Source organism: Pituophis catenifer, unplaced genomic scaffold (assembly GCF_029215685.1).
Source record: "Pituophis catenifer annectens isolate HBS135680 unplaced genomic scaffold, rPitCat1.0.hap2 SCAF_2, whole genome shotgun sequence".
Classification (NCBI taxonomy): domain Eukaryota; kingdom Metazoa; phylum Chordata; class Lepidosauria; order Squamata; family Colubridae; genus Pituophis; species Pituophis catenifer.
This window is the reverse complement of record NW_027256882.1, coordinates 258,723,427-258,748,553: the sequence shown is the minus strand read 5'-3', so window position 1 is coordinate 258,748,553 and position 25,127 is coordinate 258,723,427. Positions and strand designations below refer to the sequence as shown.

At 36.5% G+C, this 25,127-nt stretch overlaps 1 protein-coding gene across 1 annotated transcript in view; it reads left to right on the top strand.

The window, feature by feature from the left end:
* Positions 1–16,252, top strand: part of VCAN (versican) — a 104,283-nt gene extending 88,031 nt beyond the window's left edge. Inside the window, exons 13-15 of the mRNA XM_070935777.1 lie at positions 13,201–13,345; positions 14,703–14,885; positions 15,279–16,252. Coding sequence (XP_070791878.1) covers positions 13,201–13,345; positions 14,703–14,885; positions 15,279–15,409 — 459 coding nt within the window. The 3' untranslated portion in view covers positions 15,410–16,252. The remainder of the gene's footprint in view (positions 1–13,200; positions 13,346–14,702; positions 14,886–15,278) is intronic.
* Positions 16,253–25,127: the final 8,875 nt, after the last annotated feature.

Here is a 25,127-nt window from a genome sequence, read left to right as displayed (position 1 = left end):
TTTACAAGAGTTTCTGAATGTGTGGCTATTAAGCAAAGATCACCCGTATCAGGGATTTCACTTTATTATTTTTAAACAGCAGGGGTTTTTTTACCAACCTTTTAAATGAAATTCTCATATTACATCTGTTGTTTTGACAACCATCTCAATATTATCCTCTACAGAAAACAGATTCATTTATGAGTTTTATTATGTATGACCAATACTTTTCAAATATGTAATATAATACCTTAACAATTTGAAATGATGTAATGTTGATATTTATTTACTCTTTAGAATGATTTGGTAAGAGGGGCCAGGATTTCTGTCTTTTAGATGATCCAATGTTTTCAGGCTCCCATCTTAATCTCAAAGGAATCTCAAGGCAGGGCAGCAAAAATAAAAAGAATTCCAACAGTGCCAAATCTTTATCTTGCACCAATGAGAAAAAAATAGAAGTGGGATAGAATAATGAGAATTAGGAATGAGAATCAAGAAAGGTGCATTTTGTCTGCTGGTTCCCTGAGCTTTGTTTTCTGCAACAGTGCAAAAAATGAGGAAGATGCAAGGAGAAAGCAATGTGTGGGATCCAAGAATTTGTGTAAAACAATATTTCCCAACCTGTGTTCTTACAGTAACTCCCAGAATTCTCCACAATTGTTATGCTGGCTGGAGACTTTTGGAGGGCATATCTAGATATTGACTAGTATTGATTTTAAACATACAATGTAGTTTTATAGTGAAGGCTGAAATGCATGTTAATGCAAAGGATTATTATTAGAGAAGGTTTTAGGCCGAGGGAGGCCACTGTTCCTCAGACGGCCGGTTGTGAGACCCTCCTTGTGAAGTGGGGTCATGGGGTTCAGATGGGTTTGCTGATCACGTACCTGGCTCCCTGCCACGTGGCAGCGGCCCTGCCCGAGCTACTCAACGTTATCGCCGCGGTGGCGGTTGATACCCCCAGACTTATGGTCATGGGGGATTTTAACCTGCCGTCCTTGGGTGAGGCGTCTGAGGTGGCTCGGGAGTTCATGGCTTCCATGACGGCTATGGACCTGACCCAGCTAATTCATGGCCCTACGCACATGGGGGGGAAACACACTGGACTTGGTTTTTGTCTCTGGACAGTGGTTGAGTGATCTTGAGATAGGGGATATAGTCATCGAGCCCTTGTCATGGTCGGATCACTCTCTCCTTCGCCTTGACCTTCGAACCGCTGCACCCCGCCGCAGGGAGGCGGAACCGATAAGATGGTACCGCCCCAGGTGCCTGATGGAACCTGATAGGTTCCGGGTGGAGCTGGGGCCAATCCCTGAGGTTCTGGCTCACGCCTCGACTGGAGACCTAGTGGCCGCCTGTGATAGGGCGCCTGCTGGAGCTCTGGATCGAGTTGTGCCTTTGCGGCCTCTGACCCGGCGCCGATCTCACCTGGCTCCTTGGTTCACCAAGGAGCTGAGGGAGATGAAGCGCCGGAAAAGACGCCTAGAGAGTAGTTGGAGGGCCAGTCGTGCTGAATCTGACCGGACACTGGTAAGATCTCATATTAAGAATTACCTAGTGGCGATAAAAGCAGCAAAATGTACTCATTTCGCTGCTCTTATTGCGTCATCAGATAATCGCCCAGCCGCCCTATTTAGGGTGACCCGCTCCCTGCTCCATCAGGAAGCGCGGGAGGACCCCTTGGAGGGAAGAGCCGAGGATTTTGTTCAGTATCTGTATGACAAAATCACTCAGATTCGGGAAGATTTGGACTCCGACTGGATAGATCCAGTGGAGATGACGGAGGCAGGTCCTGTGAATGTTATCTGGGATGAGTTTGATCCTGTGACCCCTGAGGACGTGGACAGGACTCTGGGTAGACTGAACGCAACCACATGTTTGTTGGACCCGTGCCCCTCCTGGTTAGTGCTGGCTTCCCGGGAGGTGACGCGAGCCTGGCTCCAGGGGATTATAAATGCTTCATTGGGTGAGGGTGTCTTTCCCGCTGCCTTGAAAGAAGCGGTGGTGAGACCTCTCCTCAAGAAGCCTTCCCTGGACCCGGCAGTATTGGCTAATTATCGTCCAGTCTCCAACCTTCGCTTTGTGGCGAAGGTTGTTGAGAGCGTGGTTGCGCGACAGCTTCCCCAGAACCTGGATGAAACGACGTATCTAGATCCGTTCCAGTCGGGTTTCAGGCCTGGGTACAGCACGGAAATGGCATTGGTCGCGTTGGTGGATGATCTCTGGAGGGCTCGGGACAGGGGGTGCTCCTCTGTCCTGGTCCTGTTAGATCTCTCAGCGGCTTTTGATACCATCGACCATGGTATCATGCTGCACCGGTTGGAAGAGTTGGGGGTGGGAGGCACCGTACTACGGTGGTTCTCCTCCTTTCTCTCCGACCAGTCGCAGTCTGTGTTGACAGGGGGGCAGAGGTCGACCCCGAGGCCCCTTGTATGTGGGGTGCCACAAGGATCGGTCCTCTCGCCCCTTTTGTTCAACATTTATGTAAAACCGCTGGGCGAGATCATCCGTGGTTTTGGGGTAGAGTACCATCAGTACGCTGACGACACCCAGCTGTACATCTCCACCCCAGACCACGCCAACGATGCCCTTGAAGTGATGTCCCGGTGCCTGGAGGCCGTATGGATCTGGATGGGGAGAAACAGGCTCAGACTCAACCCATCCAAGACCGAGTGGCTGTGGTTTCCGACGTCCCGATATAGTCAGCTGGTGCCATCGCTGACTATTGGGGGCGAATCATTGGCCCCCACGGAAAGGGCTCGCAACTTGGGTGTCCTCCTGGATTCACGGCTGTCTTTAGAAGAGCACTTGACGGCCGTGACCGGGAGGATTTTTCATCAGGTTCGCCTGATCCGCCAGTTGCGTCTAGATCAGGACTCCCTACGCACGGTCACTCATGCCCTCGTCACCTCCCGTCTGGACTATTGTAACACTCTCTACATGGGGCTCCCCTTGAGGAGCACTCGGAGGCTCCAACTGGCGCAGAATGCGGCCGCGCGGGTGGTAATGGGAGCGACGTGGCGGTCCCATGTAACACCTCTCCTGCGCGAGCTGCACTGGCTCCCGGTGGTCTTCCGAGTGCGCTTCAAGGTTTTGGTTATCACCTTTAGAGCGCTCCATGGCTTAGGACCTGGTTATTTGCGGGACTGCCTGCTACCACCAATAGCCTCCCACCGACCAGTACGCTCCCATAGAGAGGGGCTCCTCCGGGTGCCGTCGGCCAAACAATGTTGACTGGCGGCCCCCAGGGGGAGAGCCTTCTCTGTGGGAGCACCTACTCTCTGGAATGAGCTCCCCCCGGAGATACGGAGGATCCCGGATCTGCGTACCTTCCATCGCGCGCTCAAGACGTTTTTATTTCACCAAGCTGGCCTGACCTAAGTTTCTCTCCTTTTTAAATGGGAATTTTAAATTCAGTCTTAAATTATTGGGGTTTTAAATTTTCAGCCAAATTATTTAATTCGTTTTATTTTATTTTAAATTTTGTATTCATATGTTTTATTCTATGGCTGTTCACCGCCCTGAGTCCTTCGGAAGTAGGGCGGTATACAAATTGAAATAATAATAAATAAATAAATAAATAAATATTTGTAGATTGTAGTATTATACAGTTGTAATCCCCCATAATACTATAAAGGAAATCAGTATTTTTCCCTAGCATGGAACATGGCTTGGGCTTAGTTTTAGAAATCAAAATCTAAAATCATATAGCTATAGTTCTATAATTCCTAAATTAGGATATTTTGTTGCCTAACAGTGATCTAAAATATATATTAACTATATTTCAGCTGTTTGCATGGACAATAAAGAATAGATTAATAAATTAATACTTCAAATCCATCAAGATTCTGAGTGTGCCATTTTGATCCATGTTTTTATACATTTTTCTTGATTTTTATACTGTATTCCATGTCATACTGGATTGAATTTAATTCAGAAATCATAGAAAGTGGTACTGTATGCCTCTTAATTAATAATGGGTAGCATAGACACCTTTTGCCTGATACATACCAATTACATTTTTTCATTATTTCTGAGTTCCTATTTTAAATTGACTGCCAAATCAAGCCATGCTATGCAAAAGTATATCTCATTTCTCTTTTCCTGTGTATTTTATATTTGAATTGATTAGTTATGCTGGGACTAGAATTTTTATTTATTGTGCTTGTATTAATAATTACCATTGCTTTTATTCATATTACTATTTATACTATTTATTTATCAATACTATTTATTCATATTACTATTAATATTACACATAGGGCATATTATGCCACAGACAGAAGTTTAAAGATTGCATGGAGAAAAATATAATCTATAAGCATTTTTGGTTTTTGCAAAATCTAAATGTAAAACAGACAGAGACACACAGATTTTCTCAGTAAAAATAACCAATGAAATTCCTGTTGGCTTAATACTACCTTGGTTGTATTTTGACAATGAAAATATTCTATTTACTATTCTCTTTAAATATATATATATTACGTAATGTTTTAATGGTGTTCCTTTTAATTAATTTTATGGGCTTGGTTTTTCATGTTTGGAGTAATATACTTTCTTCTACTTTGCAAATTGCTTTTGGTTAGGCAGAATAACAGAGTTGGAAGGTACCTTGAAGGTCTTCTAGTCCAACCCCCTGTGCTCAAGCAGGAGACCCCCTATACCGTTCCGGACATATGGCCGTCCAATCTCTTCTTGAAAATCTCCAGGGTTTCTTTGTTTTAGAAACAGTGGTTGAGGATAGTGACTGGGTTTTGCTAGCTCAGATATAAGGTTAACATGTTGTGTGAACCTAGCCTTTACGTCAATTATGTAGCCGGTTGCCTTTTTTTTTTTTTTTCTACTGGAAAAACTTGTTTGGAAAGGTGGCAAAATATTCTGGTATTCTTGTTAGGAGTCTCAAATAGCATGAACTGCTTCTGCAATTTGCTGACATCTGGATTTAGAATCTAAGTGGGGAAAAAATATAGAAGGCAATGGCAACCACGTTTTGTATAGTTGCCAAGAAAGTTGTATGAGTGTGCCCATGTAGTCTCCAGAATTCGAGCTTGACATATGAGCATCTTTATTATTACATTATACAGAAAAATGAAGTCTCCATTTGTTCTTCACACTTATAAGGTGGGAAATAATGGAAGTGAGAATTCTAAGACTATGTTCTAAATATTTTGGTCGAACCATTAGTCCAACAATGAAAAATTGTTAAAACTTGTACAATTTGCTAGTCAAATCTTTGTTTGCTTATTAACTATCAGCAAATGTAGCAAAATTTACCATTAAGATAAAAACATTCACCTAAGGCACAAAGTATCATAGAGTTAATTTCTATGGACTTTTATATTGAGCAGCAAAGGAATGGTATATTTTCAGTATAATGAAGTTTTTAACAATTTAATCAAGGACATTGATTAGCCTACAAGAGTAATGATTAGACAGCACCATCTACTGGCTAATTTTAGTGGTCCTGATTAAATATCCATTGCATTGAAGAGGATTCTTTAATTTTCAAACTGATTTTCAGATGCACAATACTAAGTCTGCTTAACCTTTTTACATAATGCCCCTTCCTGTTTCTATAGACAGCTGCTCTCAAAAGGTTGAAGATGTATACAATATGCACTTACCTAAAAGTAATGGCTCTAGTTTCAGAGAAGACGATTTTCCATTAGAGACTAAAGCAAGCTAAAGCAAGTAATACTTTTGGTGTAAACCTGTATTGGCTACTGTGCAGTGTGTAAGTGGCCCTTAAAATATATATAGCATATATATTTGGATGGACAGTCATTGAAGAGAATAAAGAATAAAATAGAAGTGGAAGGCCTAAGTAGTGCAAAAATATTTAAAGATAATGAAAGACATATTGATCCAAGAGAAGAGAAGGCCAAGATGTATGTTATACAAAGATACAGTTGGAAAGCCTAATATAGGATTTGGGGGTACAAGGGCATGCATATAGCTTCTGTTGGGAATGCTTAAATGGCTAGGGCCTTTATATTTCCAAAATTGAATCTGTCAACCCAGTGAAATTTAGTAGAGAGGACTTGTTATTTTAAGGAATAGCACAGAGACATTGTCTCTGTATTCAAGTCTTGTAAGTAATTGTATTGTATTCAAGTCTTGTAAGTAATGGTTTCCATATCTGGATAGGTTACGTGCCCCACCAACAAAGTATCCACACCACGCCCTACATATTATATTTTCAATACAGCATAACAATAAAAATTCTCAGAAAGGTATTGGAGGATGTTTAAAGATTCTGCTGTCCATCAGCAACTAATCAAACAAAGATGTTTTTTTTTCCTGAGATTGTGCTTCAGCTGTTGACAGCAGCCACACAAGCCCAAGAAAAAGAAAAAGCTACTGCATAGTTTTCTGAACAAGCATTATGTGTTTAGTCAGAATACTCTTTGACTCAGTTCTGCTTTACAAATCTGTATCTCTGCACCAGCTTCATATATTTAATAAAATTTAATAAATTTAATAAATAAAAAAATAATAATATTGATTAAAATGAGTATATCAGAGAAGAAACCTAGGATGCTTCAATGACACCATGCTATAATAATAATAACTTTATTGTCATTGTACGTGTATACACAGTATACCCATACAACGAAATTCACTTAACACCCAAAGATCAGGTCCAACACACATAACAAACTCACTCCCACCCACCACAATTCCCCACCCCCAAACCACCCAAACATCCACATAACAGACCAAGTAGGGCACTGCAAGGAAGACTGTAGAGTGGAAAGAGAAAAATATGAATGGTAATAGAGATTTAGGTTCAGAGAAACTGTTCCCCAAGGTATTCAGGCAATTTTTGTAAATGTCCATATTCAGGTGGCTCTAGTGATCTTCTTGACTACGGCAGGTACATGAAGCTAAATCCAGGGCATTATGGGAAATTTAAAAGTGGAATAAAGGTAAAACACTAGATTTAAATGGACATGCTTTTCTGGATCTGATATTGAGTTAATAAAACATGTAACTAGAACCCTTGCAGTGTTTTTATTACACAATTCCTGAGCTTGAAGAATTTTGAAAGCAATTACTTAAAAAAATTAGAATATCATGACTTAATGCATTATGCAGCAATAGAGCAGGATGTATTCAGTGGTGGGCTGCAACCGGTTTAACAACCAGTTCTTTACGTGCACATGCGGACTTCACATGTGTGTGCCTAATGCACTTGCATGCACCATTCAAAATACAGCAATTTGAAGCTCAGCTGCTTATCTTCTAAGGCAGCCCTGGTAAGTAGAACAGCGGAGGCATGGAAATCAGCTCTGCTGTGCAAATCAGCTGAGCCAGAAAGAAGGAAATATAGGACAAGATAGGGTGGGAGTGGGTGGGCAGGGCCATCTAATCATCGGAACTACCGGTTCGCCCGAATTGGCAGCAGCCCACCACTGGATGTATTGAATTTTGCAGTTTTATTAGCAAATTCAGCTGCTGAATATTCAAGCATCACTGTAACCTATGCAGTTTGATATTGAAACACCTATTCATTTTTAAAAGTATACATTCAAATGAATTATTTCAACAAGAGAACAAACTTAAGAAAGATCTTAGGTTGAATTTGTTTGTGATAATCCCAGCAGGTCACTTGTCTAATAGATGGAATATGGGCATGGAAAGAAATTGTTACTAAAATATAGAGCACATTGATTAGCATAGGAAATACACTGTTTAGATAACCAGTTCCAGACAATTTTCTGTTACAATGGAAGAATGTTTTTCAGGATATAGAGAGGATTATGGAAAAGGAAACACTAGTTAGTGGCACCATATAATTAAGGTTTCGGTGCCATGTTTTAAACTTGTTACAAATAAACTCTATTTAACAATTGCTTAGTTTTAATTTACGCAGCAGATAATTGTTTAGATACCAATTGTGACTTGAGCAATATTCAAAGTTTGAAGAAGTATGAGGATTACTTATTAATTATCAAATCACTAAGCTGTTAAGAAGGCAAGCTTACCTCTTTTGGCATGAAATGTGTGTTAACTGAATGCAAATGGATAAAAATAGGACTGCAGTCATATAATTAACTCTACTAAAGCATATAATTTATCGAGTATCTTAAACTAGTCAAGGTTTCTCAGCATAATTTATCATTTGGGGTTGATGAAATGGGGAAAGAAACATGCACACCATTGAAAAGGAGTAATCTGGGAAAATATAATTAACCCTAAACATTTCCAATTTCCGTTTATTATTTGTTCTTTGTGGGGCATATTTTCCTGTATTTGAAACATGAAAAGGAAATTATTTACACTCTCTTCTGAAAGAATGCCCAACCCTTCTCCAGCCTCTAGGCTTCCCTGGCCTATATCTTTTGTCATTTAATTGGGGCTGTTACCATGCAGTAAGAAAAGAAAAAGATCAGTGATAGGAATCAGAATGTCAGGGTTCAGAAACACTGAATCCAAATGTAGCTGATTTCAGCTTCCACATACAGTAGTGGCCAAAATTGTGGAAACCTTTTGAGAAAAACGTATTTTCTAAAACTAGCTATTAGCACCACTTTTTTTTGTAGTAGTACCATAAAATTATATATCAATGGAAAGAAAATTTAATCAAGAATGTAATGCAATAACTTTTATGAAGGATTTACTATTAGAATAGCAGTTACAGTATAAAGAAGAAAAGTGAAATGTAGAAAAAACGAGATATACAAAAATTATCACCATAGAAAAAATGAGATATACAAAAATTATCACGTCAGTTAATATTTAGCTGGGTAACCTTTAGCATGAATTACAGCCTTACAACGTCTTCCCATGGAGTGAACCAAGTCTTTAGTTCTGCAGCTGTTATAATGTGAAACCAAGATTGAATGATTATTTCTATTAACTGGGTTTTATTGCTGGGTCACTTCCAACTAACAAGTATCTTTAGTCGGCTCCATAGATTTTCAATTGGGTTAAAATTTGGGCTATTCCCAAGCCATTCCAGCAGTGATTATTTTGAAACTCCCCCCTCCCAAAAAAGTGGTATTATTAGCCATGAAACCTCAAAAATACATTTTTCTCAAAAGGTTTCCACAATTTTGGCCACTACTGTATCTATAGATATTCTGACTATTTGAATGAAGTAATTACTTAACAGATTGTGGGGCATTCATTGTTACTTTGTTTTGAACAGTTCCTGGAAACTCTTAATCAGTTTCTACTGTGCCAACTCTTATCATAATATCTATGACTTCAGAAATACTTAAGAGCAGAAAGAACAGAGTTATGAATATAGGATTTTTGCTTCTTACGTTGCTTGGAACAACCCTAATTAAATGCAAGCTGTCTTCTAACAGCTCCATGAGGACTACTCCATAAGCTTTATATTGCACTTGTATTTTTTTTTTCTTTAATCAAATCCAGATTTGCATGGGGCAAGATTACAGCTCTGGAGTTTAAATGATATCTTGTCATGAAAGAAGGCCATTCACCTTTCTTCATTGTCTTCACATTACATTACACTTCACATTAATTTGTGTGATCTATTTCTCAGACAGTGGGAGAATTTAAAGGCTGTGTTTCCACATGAGCTGTATATGGATTGTTACTATTGCTTACAATCTTCCCACCTGGTATGCTCAGTTTCCTCAACAAATCGGCATCTGCCACCAAATTTGGTTTTCATTTTTTACTTAGAAAAAGAAAACAAAATCTAATTGTCTCACAAAGACTTGGCTCCTATGTTAAAATGTTGAATGAATTTGTGTTACACCATGCTCTAATTAAAGCTGAAATAAATATTCCTGAAGCTAATATGCCCAAATAAGGTAATAAAAAATTGGTTTGTATGAAGAGTTAAGAAAGCAGTTAAAGGGTCTGTATTAAGTGAGTCTGGCATTGGTAAAAGCAGTGTGAGAATTATAATGCCAAAGCAAATGTGCATAGTGATGGTGTCCAGTATGAGACTTTTTTTTTTTTTTTTTTGCAAAAATTTGCCAGTTTCATTATACTTGTTGTTCTGTAGCAAGACTGCAAATTTCCAAGACTTGCCTAGAACTTAAATGCTACATTTCTGGCTTTTGTACCAACCCCACTTCATAAATACAGTCAACAGCTTCACAATGAAAGCAATTTGTGCACTAACATCTGCTGGTATTGTTCCTATTGGTAGTAAACTACAAAATGCTGCATTCTGAAAATATGGAATTGGCAGTCAAACAAAACAATAGACAAGAGCAATTGGACCTCTCGTCTACTCTAGCCAAACCCAAGTTAGTCTCTCTAATCTCCATACCTTTTACCTTAACTGTCTACCGTGGACCCTTCATGTTTTTTAAGAGGTCCCTAAGGGGGCGTGCATAAGCGCACCAGCGTGCCTACCGTCCCTGCCCTACTGTTCCCATTTATATGTACTCATTTTATGTGTTTATGGCTATGTTTTGCTTATTTGTTTCCTTTTATTTGTTTTATTTGTTGTATTTTTTCATGTGTTGTTTCCTTGTACTTGTTGACAAATAAATAAATAAGTTGATATTTTCCTTCCTGTATATGTGATCATAAGCACGTGAATTGAACTTGGATGCCTGTAGGAAGTGAGGGTAGCTTGTGAAGTAATTGTATTATATTGATACATATAATTACTCATGCCACTAAATTGTTATTGATATTATATTAGGAAAGCAGAAAGAAAATGAAAAAATGATGCAAATGCCCCTACTTACTGACACAAAATGTCAAGAAATTTCTAACAGTGAGAACAATTAATCTGTGGAAGGACTTGTCTCCAGAAGTTGTGGGTGGTTCATCATTGGAAGTTTTCAAAAAGAGATTGGGCAATTATTTGTCTGGAATAGTATAGGGTCTCCTGCTCGAGCATAGCAGAAGTAAAAGACCTCCAAAGTCCTTTCCAACTCTGTTATTCTAAAATACTCTGCAGGAGACAATTATTTAGCTCTCTTGAACCAAACCTGAGGTTGAGGCTCTAAATTATAGAGAATGCAAGTCAAACAATGAATCTGAAAATTAAATGAGTACTTTCATTTAAAAGAAACAACTAGAACTAAATCTTGAACAATTGGCAATATGAAATAATGTGTCATTAAATGCTATGTACTCAAAGAACCACATAAGTAAGAAACAGATACAACTGTAAACCAGCCTTTCCAAATCAATTGACAGCTGCAACTTCAAAGTCCAGGCATGCTGTGGTTTGATCAAGTCTTGGAGAAAACCACTTCATCTTTTTACAACAAAAACATGTTTTATTACCTGGCATTGGCAAGAGGCTTAACGTGTCCCAAATTAGAATCTTGCAATAAACTTACTTAAATAATTAAAACGTCGTAATTGATAAGCAAATTTAGTGTTGGAAAAAAGGTAAAAATATGTATTATATATCTATAAAGATATTTAATGGTTCCAGTAAGTAAACAACACATTTAGTTCATTAACGTTATTAAAAAGATACTTAAAATACTGTGTTTGGATTACTTTATAAAGGTTAAAACAAAACAATTCGAACCTTTTACAAGTGCGCATATGGAACAACTCCAAGTGCTGAAATGAAAAAGAAAAAAAAAGCACTTGAAATCCCTGTCTTTTACCCATTTATGGGATGGATTGGTTGCTAAGTGCATAGCATTTATAGACATGGTTATTTTTTTTATCTCCATTAATTTCTAGCAGTAAAGAAAAAGAAATAACATCCTAAAGAACAGCGAGGTAGATTTCTTGTAGCATTCCTTTTCTTTATTCCCTTTCCTTATTATTTTTCTTAAAAGAACAACCAAGGCAAAAATAATATACAGATAGTCCTTGACTAATAACGGTTCATTTAGTGACCATTCAAAGTTACAACAGGACTGAAAAAAGTAACATATGACCATTTTTCACACTTATGACCCTTGCAGCATCCCCATGGTCATGTGGGCAAAATTCAGATACTTGGCAACTGACTCATATTTATGACGGTTGCAAAGTCCTAGGGTATAATCACCTGTTGCGATCTTCTGACAAAGAAAGTCAATGGGGAAGTCAGATTCATTAACAACCAGGTTACTAACTGAATGGCTTGACTTCACTTAACCAAGTGTAGCAGGTTGTAAATGCAACAACATTTTCTTAACAAATGTCTTGCTTAGCAACAGAAATTTTGGGCTCTGTTGTGGTTGTAAGTCAAGGACTATCTGTACTGCAGTTCTCACTGTGCCATTAAGAAAGACGCTTGATAACCTTTAGAGTAAGTCAAGAACGTTTTCAGGAAATACACACCCAACCGGGATTACTTTTGAAAGGCAAACTCTTTTTTGTGGACAGAGTAGGGTAAGACTGGATTCAATATTTTAGTATTATAAACAAGATAACGTTGTAGACATCCATAGCAGATTTATCTTGAGAAGAACCTCCAAAGCATCTAAATATACTTCATAGTAACTGAATTATTTTATTCAGTTTATTATTATTTTATAGAAAAGATCTGAAAAGGTGAAGGCAAAAAAGTCAAACACTTAAAAATTAGAAATCTAATAAATAAAATCTAAAAAGTGCTGATTTGAAAACTTCCTTAACTTAAAGACATAATATTTGTATTTAACTTTAAGAACTTTTTAAAATAGGTGGATAGCTACTACCTATTTTAGGAAAAGTGTCATCATATGGATTCATAGCAAATGGGAATAATCCAGTGGTGGAATTCAAATTCTTTTACTACCGGTTCTGTGGGCATGGCTTGGTGGGCATGGCAGAGGAAAGATACTGCAAAATCTCCATTCCCACCCAACTCCAGGGGAAGGATACTGCAAAACCCCCATTCCCTCCCCACTCTTGGGGGAAGGATATTGCCAAATCTCCATTCCCATCCCACTCTTGGGCTAGCCAGAGGTGGTATTTGCCGGTTCTCCGAATTACTCAAAATTTCTGCTACCTGCTCTCCAGAACCTGTCAGAACCTGCTGAATTTCTTTGCATGTCCTTTGCAGTAGCAGCAGTGTTTGGTTAGATGATGCTACCACAATTTTGATTTCATAGGAATAGAAAGATTTGCATTCTCCTGCTGTGGTAAAAGTGATTTTTCAGCCTCTCCTATTAGGGACATTTTTAAATGGTAAACTTTATATCTGTAGTGGACCAAAATATTCTATTCTGATTTTTTTTTCTTCTGATGACAACATTTGCAATTTGTCATTTTGTGCTCAGTTTATTTTATTCAAATACAACTTTGGCAGGTTTCACATTCTGATTATTTGTGTTTTGTCTTCTGCAGCAATATGAAAACTGGAGACCAAAACAACCAGATAGTTTCTTTTCTTCTGGAGAAGATTGTGTTGTTATAATTTGGCATGAAAATGGTCAATGGAATGATGTTCCATGCAATTATCACCTCACTTACACATGCAAGAAAGGAACGGGTAAATAAGTCCAATTTAGACCTATGCAATAAACACTGTACTGTCGCTTTTAAAACTTCAACAAACTTGTGCGTGCAAGATTTGGTGCTTTGAAAAGTGGGCACCTCATTACAAGTTGAGCTAGGGCAAAAAAAAAATGGATATAAGAAATTATACACTTAGGAGCTCTTAAATAATATAAATATGAAGTTACTTGCTTGTCTTAAAGAAAGGAATGTAGTTGGTTTCTGTACCAGAAGATTAGAATGTAGCTAAGAAGGAACAAAGAAATTAATAGCTAGGTAAATTTTCATTCTAATTAAATTAATGAAAAGCATGATTAAAGATAAAAAGATCTTTAGAAGATCTAAAGAATCAGTCTGGGTACTATAAAACTAAGACTTTTCAAATTCTTAGAGTTGAGTAAGCATGTGAACATGTAAGTTTTTGTGAACATTGAAATTTCAAAAGATTTTAAACAAAGTTATTTACCAATCTGTGCCATAGTAATCATGGGAATATTTTATGACTCTTATGCTTAAAGAACAAAAAACAGAAAGGGAGTGGTCCATGTTTGCAACTGAGTTATATAAGAGAATTCAAGTCTGATCAATGAATGCTATGTCTTTATAAATCATTTAAAGCTGACAAGCTGATAGCTGGATTTGCTGATGACACCAAATTATTTAGTGTGCTTACAACATAAAGAAATATCAAAGACTCTAATATTATTTTTATAACTTGAAGGAATATTAATTGAAATGATATGTGAAGTTTGATATAAGGATATGTGATACATATTGAGCAAATTATTTTAGGCTCCCTAACAAAACTTGGAACCAATACAATATTCATATATTCTGGCCACTTAGATGCAATATTACCACCATTAAGTAAAATGTTGTTTTATTCATGAATTAATGGTATCATTGGGCTAATAGTGGAATCTTCATTCATAGTGGAGTATAGAGTTGTATGACTGATTAGTCATTTGTATAATGTGGCAAACAACCATTTTTATAGCACAAGGAAGTGCTATAACCAAGTAGGTAATATGATGCAGTATAATAACACAACACAGCTTTTTATAAACTTGTAGTTTTTTACTGGAAAAATGGACAAAAACTTTTTCAAATAATATATACAGGAATTGTTCAAAAGAATGCTCTTAAATCTGATAATATATTTTCCCATGTTTTCTATTTTTTATTTTGACTGGTTTAAGTTTTATAGATTTGTGTGTGTGTGTGATTAGGCTCATTAGAATCTGTGGTCTGAAAATCCATGGATGGATGAGTAGATGGTGTTGTAGTGAAGGTTGAGATTGACTGATACATAAAAAATTACAGTTTATAAAAATTTTAATTTGTACTTTCAGTTGCTTGTGGTCAGCCACCGGTGGTAGAAAATGCAAATACCTTTGGAAAGATGAAGCCCCGTTATGAAATTAACTCATTGATCAGATATCATTGTAAAGATGGCTTCATCCAGCGGCATGTTCCAATAATCAGATGCCAAGGAAATGGCCGATGGGATTTACCTAAAATTACCTGCATGAATCGTGAGTAGATTATGTGGAGGAAAATATGATTGCTTATGCTTAAATCAGACATTTGCCATCCTGGTGAAAACTTCTACAAGATGAAAGAAAAACAACTTTTCTTTCACTTAATGTATCTTCAGTCATTACTCTACATATCTATCTGACCACTGAATTTACTTTATTCAATCTCTTTGTTCTATGAATTGAAAGAATTGGGTGAATAGGGCAATGGAGTGATTTGATGTTTACCAGAAGAATGGAAAAATGATGACTCGTGAAAGAGACTATAGCACACTAGCCAATGTCTGAATCTGATTATACTGTATATATTACACATTGCATTCATCGATCCTACTTATATTTCTGTTAGCACAGTTGTAAATCTTTCCTTCTTTTTTCTTTTATTTTCAGCATCTTCATTCCAAAGGACTTATTCTAAAAAATATTATTATAAAAATTCTTCACCAGGAAAGGTAAACTCATTTAATTCATCAAAACATTTTCATCGTTGGATCAGGACATGGCAAGATTCAAAGCGTTGAACCCACTCTGGTAAAAGTGGGACATTTGCTGTGCCAGAATGCCCTAACTTATGGTGCCTTAAAAAAATAAAGGATTACCCAGCATTTTGGAATACATATGGACCTGAGTACTTACAACACATATCAATGATGGCTACAAATGAAAATATTGAAAAGGGAACAATTTCCAGCCTATCTAGTATGTTAATTTCTATATGTCATTGGTGAGGGATTATTTGATTCTTTACCCCAGTACCTGTAGTAATTAAACTCTTCCATTTTAGCACCAATGATAATGTAAATAAGATGATTTAATAGTGTTTAAGTGTGTTGTATTTTTAAAAAAAACCTGTATATACAATAAGATGTCAAACTAAGTTCAGGCTTATTTATGACCATTTGGCCTCAGAGATCTTTAATCATTTATGTTGCTTGTCTTGGAGGTACTTTACTAGGCTGGAAATAATTTTAAATTGTTATCAGCAATCATTTTGTAAACATGGGAGACGCAGCTATTACAAGCTGAAGATGAACTGTGAAAGTAGTTTCTCGGTCAAGAAACAGCTATTTTCTAATGAAGAGCTGTACAATTAATGGAATGAAAAGCTTTCACAAGGAATATGAAAATAAGAGCAACTTGGAAGAAGTGACTCCAATATGGAACTTGACTTTTGTCCTTTCCAACCTTGGCACTGATCACAAAGGACTTGAGGACTCTTTAAAAAAATTGACAAGGAGGGCCTGTAGGATCAATAACAACAATAATAATAATAGTAATAAAGGCTAATAGTTTAATTTTCAACCAGGGCCATTTTTTAAAAATATCAACTTTTCCAACACTAATCATGGGTCTATTTTACAGCTCTCTGCATTTTAAGATGGAGATATATAGACCTACTTTTTTGTAAAATAAAATTTAAAAAAGTAAATAATTTTGTATATAAAATATATATAACCATTTTTAATCTTTTTATAAAGTAATGAATGTTTGTGTATGAATGCTGCAGCTGTGAAGCGTACATAAATAAATGAAGTAAGCCATACAGATATAATTTATTGGATGTTCTTTCTATCCTGACATCTGTCAAAACTCAACTGATGCATTAGGAAGAGCAAGAGTTGGTTTCAAATGTTTTTCTGCTTAAAGGGAAAATAAAATCTAATAAATCAGATCATTTATTTATGGTAAAATGAATGATAGTTGTGTGACAATCACAATATTTGCCTCTGAAAAATATGTTATATGCCCATAAATATATTGTATGTTTTTCTTCAAATGTGGAACACAGGAATTATCTTTTCTTCAGTACTCAACCTCACACAATCTACTAGAAAAATTAGCTATAGAAGAGGATAATTTTAAAGTCTGTGATGATATTTATTGTTAAATCTATTCAATATAAGACTGCACATTTACTCATCTAGTTTGCCTTTGCAGCTTCCAAAATGGTCATAAAGGTTAAGAGTAGATTCCATAGGTATTCAAGAAACTGGACTTGGATCAACTTTATTCATTAGTTTTATGTAGGAAATATTTCCTTTTAATGCAAGGTCAAGTAGTATACATTTATAAGAGTTAAATTTTGGTTTGGTGTCTTTCATATATGATATAATTCCTATATAATTTTATAATATTATTTAGCTGAATTAATGCATTCATAATGCTATAACGAGTCCATATCATAACACAATGGATGAATTCCCTATTGTATGATGAGCAAAAATAAATTGATTAAATTGTGAAGGAAATCTGAACTATCTGAACTATCATTTGCTGAAACAGAGTAGTCTTATGGTAGTATTCTGATATTTGATTAAAATGAGTACATCACAATTTTCATCTTTGGATTTTGCTGTATTCACTCATTCACTAAAATTATCCATAAATTGAAATTATTTCAGCCAATATTCTGAAATGTGAAATTACTCAGAAAAATCAGGCTGTACCTGATTATTCTGACCTGTCATAATCTCTTATAAAAGGTTATCACATGTATATATTCCTGGTTTTCTTTAAAGTCCTTTTTTTGCTATTTATATTCTGCTTTGTGTGTGTAATGTGCATCTTTCAAATTTATATATGATTCTGACTCGCCAAAGAAATCTTATTTGCTCCACTGTGATTTCTCTAGTTTATTGCATGTCCTTGAAATTTAAGTCAATGTAAGGTCTATTTGTGCTGAAGAGTGAAGTCAGATAATTAAGAACAACAAATACTTAGATATACAAGCACTTTCATACTGTTTTTATTACAATTTAATTACAACTTTTTAGTTGTTTAACCCGTCAATAAACCTTTAATGCAAAATTGAGTAGACCACAATCATTAGATAATGATTCATTAAAGCTGTTTTATAATATACCATGTATATATAGTGAATGTATAAACTAAGATTATTCTCAGTTAATGGTATATTTTGTACTATTTTATACAAAAATACTTCCATGTAGGTTTTGTTGCTGTTTTTCAGTATTTGTACTTTTGCTCTTTGTTTTGCTCTCGTTATTAGCACACAATTCAAAACTTTTAGGCCAGAAATTTAGCAAAGAAAATGAGGGAAATGAAAAGCTACTAAATTTTGACCTAACACAATCATAGCAAAATTTCTTCAAATGATGTGAAAATGCAGCAGAAACCTGATCTATTTGTGCTGTATTTCAAAAGAAGCATACAGAATCTTGTGCTAAATGAAATACATTTTCTTTCTTTGCCATATTGAGTCAGGCAATGAACAAGACTATATATGCCCAGACGTCTTTATACAACTCTGCATTTTAACCGCACCATAACCAGGATGGAATTTCATGTATACAGGCATTTCTTCCTCATTTGCTCCTTGCTTTGTTCATCTGCCTTCAAGAAAATTATTCAGGATTCATAAACTTCTCTCAAGTGACCAGGTATATTGTAAGGAAGTGCAAAAGATCAATGCTTATTGTGCATGCAGCTGCCTTCAAGCTATTCCACTTTTCCCTCAGTGGCCCATTAAATCTACCTAATATAGAAAAAGGATTCCAAATATCAAGGGTTGCTGCTCCCCAGTGAGAATACAACACTGTGCAACTAGATGTTGAATCCTGTGTTGGTGCTGTATCATTGAATGCTGCTTATTTTTAACTATTTGGTCAATATTCCCAGATTCCCTAGGCCTAGGGATGCAACCACCCCTCATTAATTGAACAATTATAAAATATTTTCTTAAATGATGATACAAGTAAGGAACAAATCTCTACACTCAAAAATCAGCACAGGAAGAAGAGGTCTTTCTGAACTATAAACAGGAGCTTTAAATTGTCTTCAGGTTTCAGAAGAACCAAGTGGTATTCAAACATTAGGCTACTGTACATCTATGTTTGGCAAATAGTCCATAAAAGCAATGGATGGAAACTAATCAAGGAGAGAATCAACCTAGAATTGAGAAATTTCCTGACAAAAATAAACCAGTGGAACAACTTGCCTCCAGAAATTGTGGGTGCTTTGACACTGGAGGTTTTTGAAGGAGAGAGTGGGCAACCAGTTGTCTGAAATGGTATAGGGTTTCCTGCTCGAGCAGTGGGTTAGAAAACTTCCAAGGTCCCTTCCAACTTTTATTCTGTTACAAGTATTCCTTTGGATTGACTAAATCTGGCCTTTGGCTTTTGCTTGTAATGTCTTTCAATAGGATGATGAACTCCAGACAACCAAGTCACGTGGAGTCCGTGTCCATCCAATCTTAACACAATATTTACATATACATGTTACCTATTTAAGGCTTGTTTTGTACAGAATATAAAAAATATGTGGAATGTAGTCCCAGAGTAAGAGTGTTTTACATAGTTGGCACACTTGGAATTGGCATTTTGTGAATGTTCTTAATAAACTCTTTTCATAGTGACTCTCAGCATTCCAGGAACCATCTGTCCGAAGCTGGGTAAAGCACAAGACACACACGGAATTGGCTAATACAACCCAGGGTTTAATCTCGGTTAACACGACGGTCTTACAGAAAACGCTGGCACTGTGACTTCAGCTCAAAGACGGAGTTAGCTGGCTGCTTAATTGCTGTCGATTTATAGGCATTGTAAATGAGTTTACAGCTGTAACCTCTTTGAATATACCGCCAGCTCCCGCCCCTCCCATTCGAAGGCTGAGAATGCCGGTGAATGATGTCATCAGCTGTCGTCGCCGCTTTTGCTTCAGTTTGCCTGGGTTTCTCCCCCCCCCTTGGTTTCCTCTTTCCTATACTGTCTGTCACCTATCACCATCAATGTGTTTCCTAGACGCACACCCCCCTCCACTGTGCTTTGTTGCTGAATCTGGATGTATTCTTGAACACCCCTTCCCTGCATGGGTAAGGTTCTTGCCATCAGGTTCATCACATGTGTGTGTCGAGGAGATTTGCTACTCGACATGGACAGCATAAACTTCAAGCAGCACAGTCCAATTAGATCACCATTTAACTGATAGGCAAGGTTCTAAGAATGAATAATTCTTTTTAGGAAAGAGAAAACACAAACCTTTTCATTTAAAATTCCAGGAAGAATTATTTCCCTTAAAAACGAACCATGATATATCTGAAAATAGTAGACAAATGTATTTGAAAATAGTAGACAAACGTATCTGAAAATTGTAGACAAATGTACCATGTACCAGATTTATTCTTTATTCTTTTCTCTCCCTCCCTCCCCACCCTCTCTCTCACACACACTTATATAAAAGTATGGTTATGATCAATAACCAGAAACATTACAAAAATGCATAAGTAAAATAATGCTTGGTCATGTTTGCATTTTCTTTCATTTTCACTTTAGCGATGGACATGTTTGTTATCACAGAGATCACAATACTTTATGTAAAAAAGAAGTAGCAACTTGCCCATTTTGGGTATAGGTAGATATTGAATCAGAAGGAGCCAAATTTCGTACATATTATAGTAAATACTGTAAAGCAGACTATAATAGAATATGGTCTACTGTTTTAATCTCCCGTTCAGATTATCAATCAGCACTGAGTAAATGGGATGCAAGAGTATTTTAAAAGGGGCAGAAGGGAAAACATTGCATATAGCCCTAAAAATAATTATTTCAACCTGAGGAAAATAAGTATATTCAGGTAATTTGCAGCTTTCATAGCCCACATGTTCCTACATTGTGAGATCCTATTCATTCTGATACACTGTATCTTGTAATCCTGGGGCAAAACCTGTTTAGCCTGTTCATGCACAACAATTCTAGGGAATTCTATCAAAAACTTGTATTTTCTTTTGATTGATTTTTTTCCCCACCTTGCTGATGGTCATCTGCCAGAGTAATTTATTATGGGGGTGGGAAAGCTGACTCATAAGCCAGTAACTAGTCATTTATCTGCACTGTTTAGGCACTATTGTTTCCTAGTTTGAGTGGTTCATCACTGTGTATTACAAAAATTCACAACTCAGCTTTAAAGTACAGGCGTAAATGTAGAAAGTCCAAAGTTCATTATAAGCTGATTAACATATTGAAATTGACTGTGGTTTGATTTTAGTAAAATATGGTTAACTGAATAACCAATTGGTTGAGTTCATCCAATATGCATTTGTAAAGCAATTTACAAGCTGTGAAATTTGGATTCCATATCTGTGCCAAAACATAAGAAACCATATTTTGGTATGCAATGTACTAACATAGCCATATTAAGGACTGTTGATAGGAGATCAGCAAAAATACAGTAGTTGGAAGCTTAATATCCTCTGGGTTGGGTGATGTAGAAAAAAAAGGATTAGTACAGTTCTTGGAGGATTTCTTTATCTGTTTATTTAAAACATTTGTGTAGTGGTCATGTTACAACCAGCTAATTTTTTTAATCAAAAATTAAAACGATCATTTAAAACCATAAAACAAAAACAACAAAAGCCTGGGGCCAAGTCAAACTTCTGATGTGGATAAATGGTTACTAATGATTATACGCTACATCCAACATCTGAATCAGTCTGCTTTGAAAAGAAATAAAGACTGTTCATTCTGCTTATGAGCTTACTAGAGGTATTAAGCTGGCTAGGATTGAAAACTAATTAGCTACTGGCCTGATCCAGCAGAACTATGTCTTTCATAGTTATGTTCTTTCTAGTGAACTAAGCATTATATAGAAAAGTATGGCCTGAAGACTTATTAGGTGGCAATTTAAAGTAAAAGAACCTCTTTCAAGCTTTCTTAGAACCCCAACATGGATGAATGCAATCTTTGGTTGCAAATGAGTCAATCTGCCCAGAAAAATCCCACAGGGCAATTTCACTGTTTGTTTTCTGATAAATGAATGTGTTTCAGAGTATTTTAAAGATTCCAAATTCTCCTTCAGTCCCAAAAGAATTATAGAGGTTGGATTTACATAATGAACTAAGTAAATGTGTTTAATGTGGTTTTAATCAACCGTTATGTTTACAGTATGCTAGTTAACAGCATATATGCAGGTCCATCCAGTTGTGGCTTATTCAGTTAGCCATTGTTAAATATGGTTTAATATGAATGAACCCAGACAGACTTGGAGCTACACCGTTCCTTCTGACAGAGATGTCCTTAATCTTAATCTTAACTGAAAAAGGAATATGAATACCTATCAGGCCTGGAAGCCATCTTTTTCAATACCACTACTGAATCATACTCCTGCACATTAAATCATTAAATGTTCTTTCACTATTTCAAAAAAAAAACCTAAGGATTTACTGCATGTCCTTTATCTGTATACTTTGTTCCTTATGTCACCAGAATATGTAAAATATGCTAATAATAGCTGAATAAAACAGTGATATTTTTCGGTCAAAAAATACAATTTGGGAAAATAAATGGCATCATTTTTTAAAGGTTAACTCTGTTGCAATGAAGGCAAAAAGCCAAAATTAATAAGGAAGTTTTCAAAGAACTTGATGGCTTGAGATAATGACTCGATTTATGGAGCCAAAGTCTTTTCAAGATGTATCCAAGGAAAAGAGTAAAAGCCAAGAAACATCATAACATATGGTTGTCATTAAGTGTTTGAAGAAGTACTCTGCTGAAATGATGTCTCAGAGCTAATCTGGATCAGCCGTTGAACCATTGTTAAAAGAAAGGTGGTCCGAAGACCATCTACCGCTAGGATATGGCCTTGGAACTAAATAAAAGCAGTGCCTCTGCCTCAGCTGAGGTCTTTCTTTTCTCCAAGGTGGCTGCAAATTTTCTAGAAATTAGACATCTTTAATTTCTGCAGAGGCGTTGCTGTGGGTTTACAGTATTCTCAGGAGTAAAGATGGACAAAAGCGACAGGGTTGACTTCAGGGTTGACTTTTTCTAAAACCTCAAGCAGTGATTTTCACAACTGGGGTAAAAAAAAGTCAAGAATGGTAGTCAAGGAAGTGCAATAAAAAGTTCTAGCCATTTGAATATATGTGAGCATCACCTGCAAAGGGATGAAGCTTTGATTGTCCTCCAACAATTGCCTTTTTGACATTTTGACACTTTCCTACTACTCATCTCTACAAACAACGTTGCTCTTAAGTTTATTCTAGCTTTTTTTCTTCATTGGTTTGCTTGTTTTTGTTTTTACATCATTCATATTTTGGTAGACATTCACACTGTACTTTTGGGGGAGGGTTATTATTATGCATGTTGTTTCATTGAGGCTTCTTTTGTTTTAATGAGCATTCTCCACAATCAATTTTATGCTCATTTTCCTGAAATAGATCATCAACATCATCTTTTAACAACCCCATAATCCCTTGCAGGGTGGAGTCTGGGCAACTGAATTGAACTGGTAGAGTGTTTTAATGGCCAGATGCCCTTCCTGTCACCAATACAGAGTTTTGCTCAGCAGATATACTGTATTCTCAGTGTGCACAGAGAGATATCTGCCTCTACCTAGGATCAAACTCACAGCCTCTTGATTGTGATGCAAGAGCTCCACCTCTAGGCCATCACACCACTATTTTTCTGAAATATATGAACTTTTTAAAAGAAACACAAAATGTGCTCAAGAATGCAAATATTTATCTATGAGTGTGCTTAAGTTATGGATAATAAAAAGGACTCAGCAGTTGGCAATATCTGACTAACTTTGACTAGATTCAGAATTAAGGAGGGCTGGCCTTGCTAAACCTTTGAACTGAAATCTTAATTAAATATTAGAAATGTGGGACAAGTTGGGAGATCTAAAAACATTTAAGAAGAAAGCAATAGAAAACTACTTCCTTATCATTGCTAATCAAGGTGCATGGTTTCCCCCTTCTAAGCATTAAACACAAGTTATACATGTCTTGACCTTTTGCACTAAAATAGAAGCTGAGTAAATGTCCCACTCATCTCTGCTTGGGAAGTATGATTTGTAAAGCTACAAAATTGTGTAAAGAAAGTAATATTTTACAAAAAAAAAAGATTTATCATACAGTAATTTAAAAATCTGTCCACTGCTGAATTATTTTCTAATAATAGCTAGGCTCATTTAGATGTTTCTATGAGTAATAAAAGAATTCAGCTCTTTCAAAAGACAAGAAATGGGTTTTGGTATAACCAACTGTTTTCTAGTTGCGCACAGATATATAGCTTTGTCAAAAAAAGAAGAATAAGAAGAATAAAATTTTAGCGACCAAAGAAAAGATGGAGAAGGCTGTAAAGCACTGAAGTGATATATAAGTGCTATTGCTAACAGCCTGTAATTCTTTGAGATTTTGAGCACATCAGATAATTTGATCAAGCTACCACTAGATGTCAGGCACAGGTGGCCTATGTTGCATTGGTTCTGTTTAAGAAATTAAACAATCCAGTAGTTGGAGATCAGCCTTAATCTGCTGCATGAAGAGGAATGGCGTAACATCAAAAGAGTTGTTCCCATGTCATTTAAGCTGCAAGAGAGAAAAACATTATAAACCATAGAAGCAATATATTTAACCAAAATGTTACAAAAGAGTTGCTTTTCTGGGAACAAAAAGGCAGAAAGAATTATACCACTTTGAATTCCTGGAAGAAAATCATGCTCTATCTAATTATAGAGATGGATGGATGGATGGATGGATGGATGGATGATAGACAGACAGACAGACAGACAGACAGACAGACAGACAGAGAGTTCAGGATCAGTCCTGGATGCTATTTTGTATACTCTTTATATACTTCCCTTGGATGCTGTATTTATGATAAAGGCTTTCAGTATCATGATCAGCCATGATGGAATGTCATATTCACCATTTCCTCTTGGACGCTCTTCCATTACTTTAAAAAGATTGTTTTTGTGTTTAAGATGGCAAATCTCATGTTTTGGTCTGATTAACAGTTCAATATTCTGTATTTGTCTTCTGGACTCCTCAGTTGCCCCAGTTTTCTTCATTTGGAGGCATTGGATCATGACTGAGAAACAGCTGACAGCGAGTCCATTTAATATTATTTCCACAAGGATTGCTAATTTTTATTTAATGAATATTTGTAAGATTCAGGAAAAAGAAACTGCAGGTTCATTGGTACATTGCTTCATGTTTAGATTATTTCAGTAGTTGCAGGGGTGTCAAACTGGTGGCCCGCAGGCCAGATGCGTCACATGCAGGCCATGTACACCGCAACTCCATGAGGGGAAAAAACATCACGATACATCATGTGATGCGGTGAGTTTCACACCCATGCAGTAGTGCCTGGGTACTTCTGGAAACCATCTCCATCCTGTTGAATCTAGCAGCATGGAACTCTTTTGCTCAGTAAGTAATGAAATGGCACAGCCAAAGTCACCATTTTTAGAAGAAAGACATAATAGACATTGAAGGAGATT